The sequence below is a fragment of the Centruroides vittatus genome, unplaced genomic scaffold (assembly GCF_030686945.1).
Source record: "Centruroides vittatus isolate TY-2023 unplaced genomic scaffold, ASM3068694v2 contig_620, whole genome shotgun sequence".
In the NCBI taxonomy this organism is placed as follows: domain Eukaryota; kingdom Metazoa; phylum Arthropoda; class Arachnida; order Scorpiones; family Buthidae; genus Centruroides; species Centruroides vittatus.
The window spans coordinates 3434461-3447275 of record NW_027122381.1 but is presented as its reverse complement, the minus strand read 5'-3'; the positions used below and the strand labels follow the sequence as shown (position 1 = coordinate 3447275).

The 12815-nt window shown below is 30.9% G+C and overlaps 1 protein-coding gene across 4 annotated transcripts in view; it reads right to left on the bottom strand.

Moving 5' to 3' along the window:
- Positions 1 to 12815, bottom strand: part of LOC136979441 (extracellular matrix organizing protein FRAS1-like) — a 522959-nt gene that overhangs the window by 427991 nt on the left and 82153 nt on the right. For all 4 annotated transcript variants that reach the window (XM_067275439.1, XM_067275436.1, XM_067275435.1 and 1 more), the window contains exon 13: positions 3172 to 3321. In XM_067275439.1, coding sequence (XP_067131540.1) covers positions 3172 to 3321 — 150 coding nt within the window. The remainder of the gene's footprint in view (positions 1 to 3171; positions 3322 to 12815) is intronic.

Sequence of the window (12815 nt, the reverse complement as noted above, 5' to 3'; positions counted from 1 at the left end):
CTATATATGCCATGTGTATGTTTCTGTGTTGTTTGTGTGCTTGCCGTAGAATGACTGAATCTATGAGTAACTGTTCTTTGCATCCCCTGTGATTTCTACGGCAACCTTTTTGTTGTTCCGTTAGAATGTCGTGTTCTTCAACATGTTTGTATATTTTGTTTGCAATACAGGATGTCAATAATTTGTAGAGTGTTGGAAGACATGTAATTGGTCTATATTATGTGGGGTTTGTGGTATTGTTGTTTTTAGGTTTCATGTAGGTGATGCCCTGAGTAAGAAAATTTGGCATGTCTTGTGGATTGATGATGATGTGTGTTAGGTGTTTAGCTAGTTCCTGGTGCAGTGATGTAATCTTTTTGTACAAGAAATTGTAAACGTTGTCTACACCAGGTGTCTTCCAGTTGTGTGTTCTGTTAACAGTGTATTGGAAATCATGTATGTTTATTTCAGCACAGGGCATAGTTGGTATGTTGTGCAAGTTTCTGTTCTCCTCCTCGATCCAGCCTGCATCGGCATTGTGCATGACAGCACTGGACCAAAGAGAAGACCAATATGTTGTGAGTTCTTCTTCTGTTGGTGTGCCACTGTGCTGTGTATCAGTGTTTGCTTTGTTATTAATTTGTCTGTAAAAGAGTTTTTCATTGTTTGTAAATAATTTATTTTGTTGTTTTCGTAGTGTACATGTTTTGTATCGTTTGAGTCTACGTGCTTTGGCAGCAAGTTTTGGTTTTAGTGTATCAATGTATTCTGTAATGTGTGCATTGTGATGTTCGTGTTTTGTGTGTGTTTTTATTTTCTTGAGAATGTTTTTGAGATGTTTCCTTAATTTGGGTGTTATGTTGTTTTTAGTGTATTGTGTCAGCCTGCCTAATTGCTGTCTAATGTCATTTATTTGTGTTTCTATTCTTCTCTGCCAGGCAGGCTTGTGATAGAATTGTGTTTTCTGTGTATTTGTCTGTGATTGTACTTTCAGTCCATGGTGTGTCACTACTGTGACTGCCCCAGCATAAACTAATGTATGAATGTCTGCGAGTGTAGAAATTGAATGAATGTAGTGTGGTAGTAAGTGAGTGTTTACATAATTTAATGTTTTTCCTATTTCCTTTGACGTGTTTAATTTTGGTATTCATGGTCGTTGTGTGGGATCTGTACCTGTATATTTAGTGAGTGTTTCCTGAAATATAAGTGAGAGCGTATTAACTAAATCCAAGTCTATGTTATCAGTGATGGATGAGGAAGTGTCTGTAGTATCATTAGTGGTAATTGTTGTATGTGTGTTATTATCAATGCTTGTTGCTGGATTATCCTGACAGGTTACATGATCTTCATTAATGTTAGATGTTTCTGTCTGTTGATGTATTTGATCAGCAACCTGTTGTTTGATAAGTTCAAGTGTTGTTTGTGGAATAAGGTTGTTGTGTATAATTGTTCTTTTTTGATCAACAACCCTTTGTTCGGTGACAGTGAAATGAGGATATTGTTGTGTGAATTTATGGTGTAGTTGTTGTCTGTATGCTGTCATGTTTGTTTCAAGTTTTGTGATCGTGTAATAAGTACGGATGATAAACTCGTTCATTTCTACTGTCCATTTCATCCGTTGGCGTGGTTTTCCAGCCTTTGTGGTCTGTGGATGCATTGCCACAGAAACACTAAGGCTGGGTTGGTTCCTCACATCTGTTGAGGGCATTGCAGTAGCCATGCTTGGGCCGGTGCTGCTTTCACCACCGGTAACCAGGGGAGACTGTGGCCTATTTTTCGAACGTGAGCCTCTGCCTAACCCACGAACGCGGACCTTGTTAACCCGAGCGACGTCCGAGCCGGTATCACACTTTGATCTAGTTATCACCATAATAAATATCTCCACAGAATGTGGGTGTGGTCACTCTTAGCTTCATTTCTCCCATAGACCTTACTGGCATGGGTGTCCCTACCAGGAGCTTGTGCTCCAGCCTGCATTGCCCTATGAATCAGTAAAATTACTGGGCTCTCCCACTACGACCAGGTGGTGACCATGGGAGAGTTATTATTATTATTATTATATAAATTTGTAATACGTGAATATTTAGAAATATTGCATATAAATCTGCTGCTTCTAATATTAAATCACAAATAACAAACAATAAAAGACAATAGTCACACACTAAGTGTTTAGCAAGAGAGAAAGAAGGGGAAGGGGAGGGGAGAAAGGAAGAATGAGGATTTACTTGGTTTATTTAGTCTAAATTTCCATGTAAAGCAAATAGAAAAATTTTTAACTGAGGATTCAATGATTATTTTATCTTATAAACTTGGATTAACAGCAGAACACACCAGGGCCACGTTCAGTAACTCAGAGCATCTAAGTTAAAATTCTGAGTGACTTAGCGGGCTGAACTAAGAATGTTCTGAGCATCAACAAACAATTATTCTTAGACAATTGGGCAAAATGGTGGACGAAGTTAAAATTATGTTCACAACAATTGTCGCAAACAAACTGGTCGAAAAGGATGAAGTAACCAATACAATTATTCAAATAAAGCTGTGGCAGATTGTGACAAAATTAATGAAGCGATTATTAATTGTAATCAACAAAATAAACCGTTGTCTTCTGTTAAAATGTGTTTGGAATCTGTTATTCCGACATGTGACAATTTTACATTTCGAAGTCGTTTTAGAATGAGTTAATGATTTAAAATGAGAAAATAGCTTTGTGATTGTTATAATAAAATACGTTTAGTCTAACAAGAGTAGCCATCTTGCAGATTGTACGCCGAGACAAAAATGACGATGTCACTAGTAGAAGTTTGCATAGATAAAGGCTGACTGAACTAACTAGAATTCTAGCAGTGGGAGGATTCAAGCAGTAGCTAGAAATGAGTTCAAGATCACAGCTTAAGTAGACTTAGCAAGAATTTTGCATTACTGAACACAGCCCTGGAAACAACAGTATACTAAGAACTGAAAATTTAGGGAAAGTTTTTAAACTTAGAATTCCCGTATAATTCCATAGCATATTGAAATACATATATTTAACATTATTTTATTAATGATATTTGTAATTTAATATGCTAATCACTAAGAAAGTAAAAATAGCAATTATTAAATTTTTTTAAATACATAAATGAAATTAAATAAAATCTAATAAATAAATAAGATAGATTGATTTTATTAATCATGAAAAATATATCCTACTTTGGCAAACTCCATGATAATCAATGAAATATCCTTCTGGACATTTCTCTTGACACTGGCCCTCAAATATTACATGTTTGTCATTTAAACAAGCAGAGCACATTCGGTAACCATTTATTTCACATTTCTTACAAGGTGGTAAACAAACACCTAAAATTTTAAATATATAACATACTTTTAAGTGCATAATTTAATTTTTCCTGTTTTAAAATACATTTAGGGTCAATTTACACACAACAGTAACGTGCCGGCACAGTGACCGTTTGGTGCATAAACATCGATAAATATCACACATAGCCAATCAGAGTTTCATCTACGACACGTGATCTGTATTCTGTCAATCATACAAGTGTCGTACACGAAATTCCGATCGGCCGTGTGCGATATTTATCGACGCTTACTGCACGTCACCGTCGTGCGTAAATCGACCCTTAAGCTATACAATTAAAAAATCTAAGATATTTAAATTCATTTCAAAAAGATGAATTCAATTTTCAACTGAAACCTATATGAAATTAATTTAATATTTGATTAAGTAATAATTACAGCTATATGTAAAATTTAATTTCAAAAATAAAAGTCATAATTATAATTATTAATTAGTTTATATTTTATATTACTTTTCTAAAAGCACACTATACAAATGTTTCAAAAAACTTCATCAATCTTTTATCATTCTTATATCTTAATAATAGAATACCCAATGAATTCTATCAACAATATATTTTATTTATTTATTTTTGTTACATTAGAAAAAGTCTGAGACAAAATATTTCCACTCTGTGTAACAATAAAAATAAAGAAATAAGCAAGCTAAAAATATGTAACAGAAGAACATTAGAATGCATTAAAACAACTTTTTCTTTATTTTCATTTTTCTGATTAACTTATGAAGAGAATATATTTTTATAGTACTTTTAAAACAAGTAAAATTTTCATAAAGTATGTTTTTGAGGTTAATCATATGGTGTGTAATATAATAAAAAAAAATGATCTTTCAGAAATGGATGGACATCTTTATATTTACGGTCAGCAAATATTTTTACACTTTTTTTTAAACTAAAAAAAAAAAAGTAAAAATATATGCAGGGTTACACAGGTTTTACTGTGGTGTTGTTAGTAAAAGCCAAATCAGACTGTATATAATTATTAAAATATTTAAAATGTAAAAGCCAATCAAAATATTTAACTTGTTCTGTAAAAGTAGGGAGCCTCCATCTGGACCCGACGACGTTCGAATGATAATAGGCAAAATGGCAGTTTATTTAAAATAAGATGAATTTTGTCAAGTTCTTTCAAAAATTTTTCTAAAAGGAAACGACTGCCACGGTCCAGATTGGTAAACCATAATCGGAAAGAGATTGAAAGTTTGTAAAAAAAATATAACATAATACCCATTTTGAAGATATGGATCTGCAAAACCTCCAGTGAATTCCATGATGGCAAGAGATTTAACTTTTTTGGCAATTTGTTCTGAAAACATGAGTTTATCATCAAAAACTATCTAAGTAATTCATAGAGTCGACTTGATTTAAATAGTTTGTATCGACGAAGGAAGACAAGGGCATATTCCAAAGTAAAAATTGCACGACAACTGTTTTTTTTGTGTTAATTTTAAGGTTATCCTTTTCAAAAAGGGTTGCTAAAAGTTGTAGATTTGATTAGAGGACATCTGGGTTACAGTTAGTTAACTGAATGTTGTCGGCATAAGCAATAACTGTAAAATTGAGTTGAGTAAAAAAATGATTTATGTAGACAGAAAAGAAAAGTCTGCTCAAGATAGATCCCCGTTATATGCTGCAAGTTGGAACAAAATCAAACGAAATAAATTTAAAATAGGTGATTTCAAATTCCTCAATTTTATAAAATAATTTAAAAAACCATACAGAAAATTAAATGACATTTTTACTGATATTTAAAATTGTTGAATTATTTTCTTTCACTTTAAACATATCTATGACTACTTTTTTAAATGGAAAGAATATTTGAGTAGATTATAGAGGAGTATGTAAAATTATTTTTAAATTGCACATCATGTATACAAAAGTGTAAGTAATAAAAAATAACAACAAAATATTTAAAAAAATAAAGAATATTCTTGAAGTCTGTCCCATGGAAAACTTAAAAAATTAGTCAATTCAAGTTTTTTCAATTTCAAAGAATAATACTTAATTAACATTATAATTTAAAATAAACTTATTAATTTATATTGCCATAAAACAAAAAATTTGCTAAAATCAGATTCTATATAAAAATCAGATTTCATGTGCCATTTATATATCTCTTACATACACAGTAAAGTCTCTATCTATAATCCTACATATATCAGATTACAGCAGATTGTCAAATGACTGGATTTTGTATATATATGGTCCATGGATTAGTTTATCATATTAATCATGATTGTGGCTGTTTTGCCAATGCACTTGCAACAAACGACTGGCGACCGACGGTATACACGTACATCACTCTCTCTCTGCTACATACCTCGAGTACATAAAAATTTCACGTGCCCAAATGACAAAAATGTCAAATTACGAGACGTGTCAAACCGGCAAACGACGACAGACTATAGAGACACTACCGTATTTCGTTTCGTTTGAATTATTAGTTATAGATTAAAAAAATTACGCTAACATGATATACATTACACTTGAGAAATTATCTAGAAATTCATCTCAAATAAATAGCATATTTTGCTTAAATAAGCAATATATTAAATAATTTTCAAAACTTACTGAAGTTTACAAACTTGTTGAGATTTTTGAAATCTCACAAAAATATTGTGTATATTTTTAAAACTGAATTTTTTAAAGGTGTACAATGTTTACATAATTTTGTCTTTGTTAAGTTATACCTGATACAAATAAGCCTTTCCATAGGAGGATACATGTCCACTAGAAAATTTTCTTTACAACACTGGTCATGTAAATTAAACCTTCAAAACCTTTATATAGGACCTTAGTTTATAAAATATCTAAATTGTTAATCCAAAAAATTGATTTTATTTGCACATTAATTTATGTATGGTAACAACATTTGTAAGTTTTAAAAATTTAGTTACATGCTGTTACAATATCAGTCATTCAATTCATTTTTAACCAGAACTATTGATAAAATCATGTTTGTATCAAAAGAATTTTTGAAATAAAATGTTACTGAATTGTTAATATTTCGGTGGTATGTTTTTATGCATCTAAACTATTTTTATTGAAAATGTAAAAAACATTTAAAATGAAATGTTTGATACTGATTGTATACATTTTTTGTATAGTTCTTTACTTCAATTCATTACTTCAATTCATTGTCATAATTTTCTCTCTCTTATCTTCAAGGATACAAGAATTACAGTATACTGAATGGGAAATATATGGAAATTTTATAAACTACCTGGAAAATTGATTTTAAAAAGTTATTCTAAAACCTAACAGACAGATAACATTATAGTGAGATAGACAGCTAATAAATTTTTACCTTCTGTATAGTTTAGTTTCATATCTTATATTTATATTAATAAAAAAATTCAAAACTATGCAGATTCATCAATACATATGCACAAGTGTTATCATTTTCTTGAATAAAAATTAGAAATGGGCAAATATTGTCCATATATATTCAAGTGAGTATTTAAGGTCTTTGAATATTTTCAATATATAAAAAAAAAAATTGATTATTAAATACCTCTAATATTGCACCATATGTATAGACAGTGCCTCTTTAACCAAAGTTGCTAGGCAGATACATTCAATTATTTCCAACAGGGCTGAAAAATTTCCCAAAATTACAGAATTTTATCAAAAAATTCTCCACAATAGTAACAAAATTATACATACAATTTTAATAATTTCAATGCTTGTAACAGCCAAAATCATCTTCAGCAGGAAACTTCACTCAAACACCATATTGTTGCTGAGAAAATGTTTATGAAACATTCAAACATTTTTGACCAGTTTTACAAGTCATCTTCAGGTTCAGAATATTAACTACATTTCTTAATTAATATATGTAACTTTTTATTGAACTGTTTTTCCAGAGTTATTTACTGAAGGTTTCTATTCACATTTTTGTTTTAAATTCCACGACTTTTCCTGACTAACTTTGTACAAAATTCCCTAATCCTCCCATCCTTTACAATATATCATATTGATCAAATCAAATTTATCCTGTTATTAATCCACAATCACAAATCTATGTTAGAAAAAAAAGCCAATACAGCGGGCGATCGGTTAACGAACAGTTCGGACGAACAAATCAAACACACTTTTGCGAAAGATTTTTATGTTCGGACAACAAACGCGTGCTCGGATAACAAACACCCGACAGAACAAACATGAGAAGTGATGCTGCATTTAAGATTTGTAAAACTATATTTTAATGGCATCTATACATGGTTTATGAAACAAGACTTTCACATTTGTATACATAACCTTTTTGCACTTGTTGATTTCTGTTTTCTTAACTTTTTACGTAAAAAACTGATAATATTATGAGGCCTAAAAAGAATGGTGTCAGGAACTGTGTTCACTGTAGAAACTACACAAGAGACAATAGCCAAGGTAGAGAGTGGGCAAAAGATATGATATTGCAGGCAGATGACTTGAACAAGTCTACAGTAGATTTAATTTTATCTTTCTTAGCTAAGATTGTAAGGACTCAAGCAGATAAAGAAGTAATGAAAATCACATTTGAGAAACAAAGATGTGCCATCCATGAAAAGATGGAGGGATTGCTTTTAGTTTCTTACTATTTTATTTACATGTAATAACAAAGTTTACTTATTTATTTTTGGGTGGCTCCAGAACGAATTAATCGAATTCCCACAAAAATCTATGGTAAATCGATAATCAGTTAACGAATAATTCGGATAGCGAACAAAGTCTTGGAATGGATTATGTTTGTTAACCGATCACCCCGTATTTAAAAGTTATCAACAAATCCTGTATAATCCATGTATAAAAGTATATATTTACTAAATTTATCCCTTCATAAATTTCCTGAACTTTATAAAATATTAATAAACTGGAAAACAATAATCAGGAATTGTTGTGTTATGCAATCATTATTATTAATTTTAATTGCATTTAAATTAAAATTATCATTTTTTTTTTATCAGTTCATTAACATCTGCTTTCAAACTGAGAATGTAAATGGTAATTGTGAGAGATTTGGAAAGTTAAAATATTTCAAAAAAAATTTTAATCCATGTTAGATTATTAAGAGTATTACAAATTTTCTCTCAATTTCATAATATTGCATAGTTAATACAGCTTTGTTAAAATTTACAAAATGACAATTGATATTGGGAATTAGTTTGATCACCTGATGTTTTGCAATACTCTGGTCCCGTGGCCGGACAGCCGAGCGATCGAGGCGGCAGTCAACCACTCTGGGGGACTTGGGATTAAATCCGGACGGGTTGAAAAATCCCCAAGAATTTTTCGGGGGGTAGTCCGTTCGGAAATGTCGGGCACCATCCCTCACCGGCCAGCCACCCCATTGTGGGCCCGACCGAACCCATAAAGGTCTTGCTAAAAGAGGCCTTCTTTGGGCTTACAGGACAGAAAAAGTTAAAATATACAATATATATATATTCTGGTCCCTGTTGTATTTTAAAATTCTTCACATAAATAATCAATATTAGTTTTTAAAATTAATCAGCACTATCACTAAAAGAAATGAATATCTGTAATAATTGTCTGAACATTAAACAAAAAAAATACACAAAACGATCACAATTAAATGGTCTAATTTTGAGTGATTTTAACTCTTCCCCTCCCATTTGACAATATTTCATTACAAAGATTTAGCAATAATGCCCATTTGACAAAAATTTGGGACTGCCAAATTCATTTAATTTTAATAAAAAAATTCCTAACTTAAATGATAGTTCTATAAAGTACAGTACATGCATTGTTACACTGTGTTTTGCATATTTTTAATTAGATGGCAATGTTAATTATTATATATATATTTTGAAGTGTGAGAAACATTTTTGGCTTTGTTTTACAGTTGGGCCTTTTGTGATTTTTACTGAATATACTTATTGAATAATTTTGTAATTATTTGAAATTTCACTGTCTGTAAGATTATATATATATATATTATATAATATATACACTGTATATATAAAATACATTATAATTTCTGTATAGTTCTGTTAATTTGTTATTTTTTCAAAACAAAAGGAAATATGTAATTTTTTATTTTTTTTTTAGATTTTTTAAATATTATTTTATTATACTAGTATTCAGTTCTACATCGCTAAGTTTTACATATATATTTATATTTATATAAGATATTTTATAATTTTATTTATTTATAATTTATCCAAAGGAAACATGTGCATTTTTTAGTTTTTTGATATTCATTTTACTCTTTTGTAAAGCTTATGTTTTTTTTTCTTTTGATAAGTTTTACACATATAAGTTTATTATTTGCATAGTCTTTAGTTTAATTATATTTAGTTAGAATTTGTTTTCAAAGGAAACACATGCGATCTTTTGTATATTTTTAGTTTTTTACTGGTTTAAATATTTTTTGTTGTTTCATAATACAGTTGACTCCGCATAAGTCGACACCCCAAGGGGAAGTAGAAATGTATCGAGTTATCCGATGTGATGACTAAAGTGAAGTTGGAAAAAAAAAAACAAAACTACAATGAATAAAATACAGTAGTGCGTTATACAGTAGTATAGGCTTACAATACATTGTGTCCTCCATTTATAATTACAGTAGAGCATCGATTATCCAACTTAATTGGGGACTGGGGTTGGTCGGATAACCGAAAAGTATGAAAAAATACATTATTAGTATAGTGTATTAGGCCTGGTTTAAATACTAGCCTCCCTTTGGTGGTCGAGCCGGTGCTGCCAGCTAAAACATGCAAAAATTTAACAATAATAATATTAAAGTAGCCAAGACATAACCAAATATTGTAGAGCCACATCACTAGCGGACGTTTGAATTTGCCGACTAGAACGTGGTCGGTTAATCGGGGATCAGATAATCAATGCTCTACTGTACTCTGTAGATGAAAAACTGAAAAATTCGTTTAGTGTTGTTTGTTTTGAGCACTTAACTGTCTCCACTTTCTTTTTCAATCATCACAAACACCTTGAAAACATCATCTTTGCAATTGTCAATCGTTGGCAAGTAATGTCTAAGGATTCTTAATGCCTCTAGCGTGAGAAAATGCAAAATTGGATTCTGGTGTGATGTTGATTGTATATTTTCCTTTTGTTTATCTATTATTATTTTATACATAAAAATACATAAAATGTTAAGGCATTTTTATTAATATGTGTATATATATATATATTTATTAATAATATTAATATATTATTAAATATATTAATTATATATTAATAAATAAATCCGAGTTTCCTCCTGAAAAAAAATGAGTTCGCACCATACGTGGGGAGTGAATTCATTTTTTCAGGAGGGGGTGACAACTTATCAGAGTGTGGGACAACAAAAGTATGTCAACTTATCCAGTGGTGATGAGTTAAACAGTATCCAGTAAACCAGAGTTTTTTAACATTAATGCCTATGTAAGTCGGCCGGGACACCATCGGTTAAGTAGTCAGTTTTCTGTGGTGTCACAGAAAACTGACTACTTAACCGATGGTGTCGAGTTATCTGGGTGTCGACTTACGCGGACTCAAATGTACTTTTGTTTACTGCTTTATCATCTTACGTATATATTAATTATTGATATAATTTTTTTTCTGTCTGTAAAGAAATAATACCATATGATAAATTGTATGATAAAATATATGATATCTATATATTATTTATCAAAAGAAAAATATATAAGAATTATAAAACAATATAACAAAACTAAGAACAAAATCATGCATATGTTTCTTTTGTTTAAAAAAATTATATATAAATAAATAAAATTATAAATTTTTGTATAAAACTTGTTTTTGAGAATTATTTTTTATTATTATTTGAATTTTTTAAACATTTATGCTTATTATGAAAAAAAACATATCTCTTTATACAAAACAATCAATTCTTTTTAATATGATTATGATAACTATTGAACTTACTTCTACTCAAACCAAACAGTGCTACTATTTCTTTCTTCTCTATATTTCTTTCCTCATTAATGTTTTCGAACCTCCGGTTCTTCTTCAGGTGAACAGACAACAAACACGTTATTCGATGACAAGAATCTTTTCAAAAAACGAATTCTGAAAGCTCTACTTAAACATGCGCCGTTTTTGTCATTCTGCACATGCACAGTTAATGGAAGTATAGCTTTACGTTATCATGTATCATAGATCAGCATTTGCCAGGCTACCAATAATGATAATTCTTCTTTATTGTTAATACATTTTTCTTCCCTTGCTACTTAATGTATCCATATCGCTTACATCCATCTTAAATGGTGCGGCCGCTGCGTCGTTTGTATTATTTTCGCCTCATTAAAAAATGGTTGTATCTCTGGGTCTGTAGAGTACTATGCCAGTGTGGTTGTATATCTGCTATGCGCGATGTCTGCTTTGTGCTCCTTAACCCTCACCTCCAATGATCTTTTCATGGCTCCTACCTATATTAACTCTTTATCCCATCTATGATCTTTCATAGGGATTGTGTACACTCCAGTCAATTTGCCCTGCTGTGGAGCATCTTTCCCATTACTCAACATGTTAAAAATAGTGGGACATCTAAATATAATGGTGACTTGTTTTCTTTTGGCGATCTCTTTATATAGATTTTCTAAGTACAGATTGTATGTAACCATTAGTCTGTCCTTATTCAAGCTATCTTCTCGCCTTTGTACTTCTGTTTGTTCCGCTCTTTGGGGCCGAAGAGTTTTCTTGTATAGTGCTGCCACCAGATTATTATACTGATGTCATTCAGCAATAGTATTAATCATGTTGATCTCACTTGTAAGTGCTTGCAGTGTAGATGAGTGGATGTACGCCCTTTTAACCAAGCTATTAAGTGCGACTATCTTATACCTCATTGGATCACACGACCGTGCCGGGATATACAATTGATCTACTTGCGGTTTTCTACATACTTCTGTGCAAATGTCTGATCCTTTAATCATGATGTTCACGTCGAGAAAATGGACTTGGATGTAGCTCTCCTGTTCTAGACCCAGAGTTAAGCCATAGGAGTTACTATTAAACTGGGCTACAAATGTCAACATACCTGGTTTACATTTCCAAAGTATGAGTATATCATCCACGTATCTCTTGTAGATAATGATGTGGAGCTGGTCAGGAAGAACTTTTTGTTCAAGGAATCTAAACACTATTTCACATAAATCTCCTGCTACAGGGCTCCCCATTGGTATGCCTCTTCTTTGTTGGTATATAACTATTGAAGTTTCAGTTAATTTTAGACAAGTAAAGTTACATAAAATAGACATGAAAAACGTAACCATGAACTTTTTGATATAAATAAGAATGGCTCCTAATTAAATATATCAATATATATAAATCATATAGCAAAATGTAAAGGACAAACTTTTACTTCAAGCCAGATCGTCGAAAAAGTTAATAATTTGTTTTTATTCATTTATCTATTGTGGAAGTGTAGTAAAATATTACAAACAAACAGTAGGAGACGATAAAAATTAGTTACAAAAAAAAAAACTAGTTTGACATTCACAAACAAAAACTAAA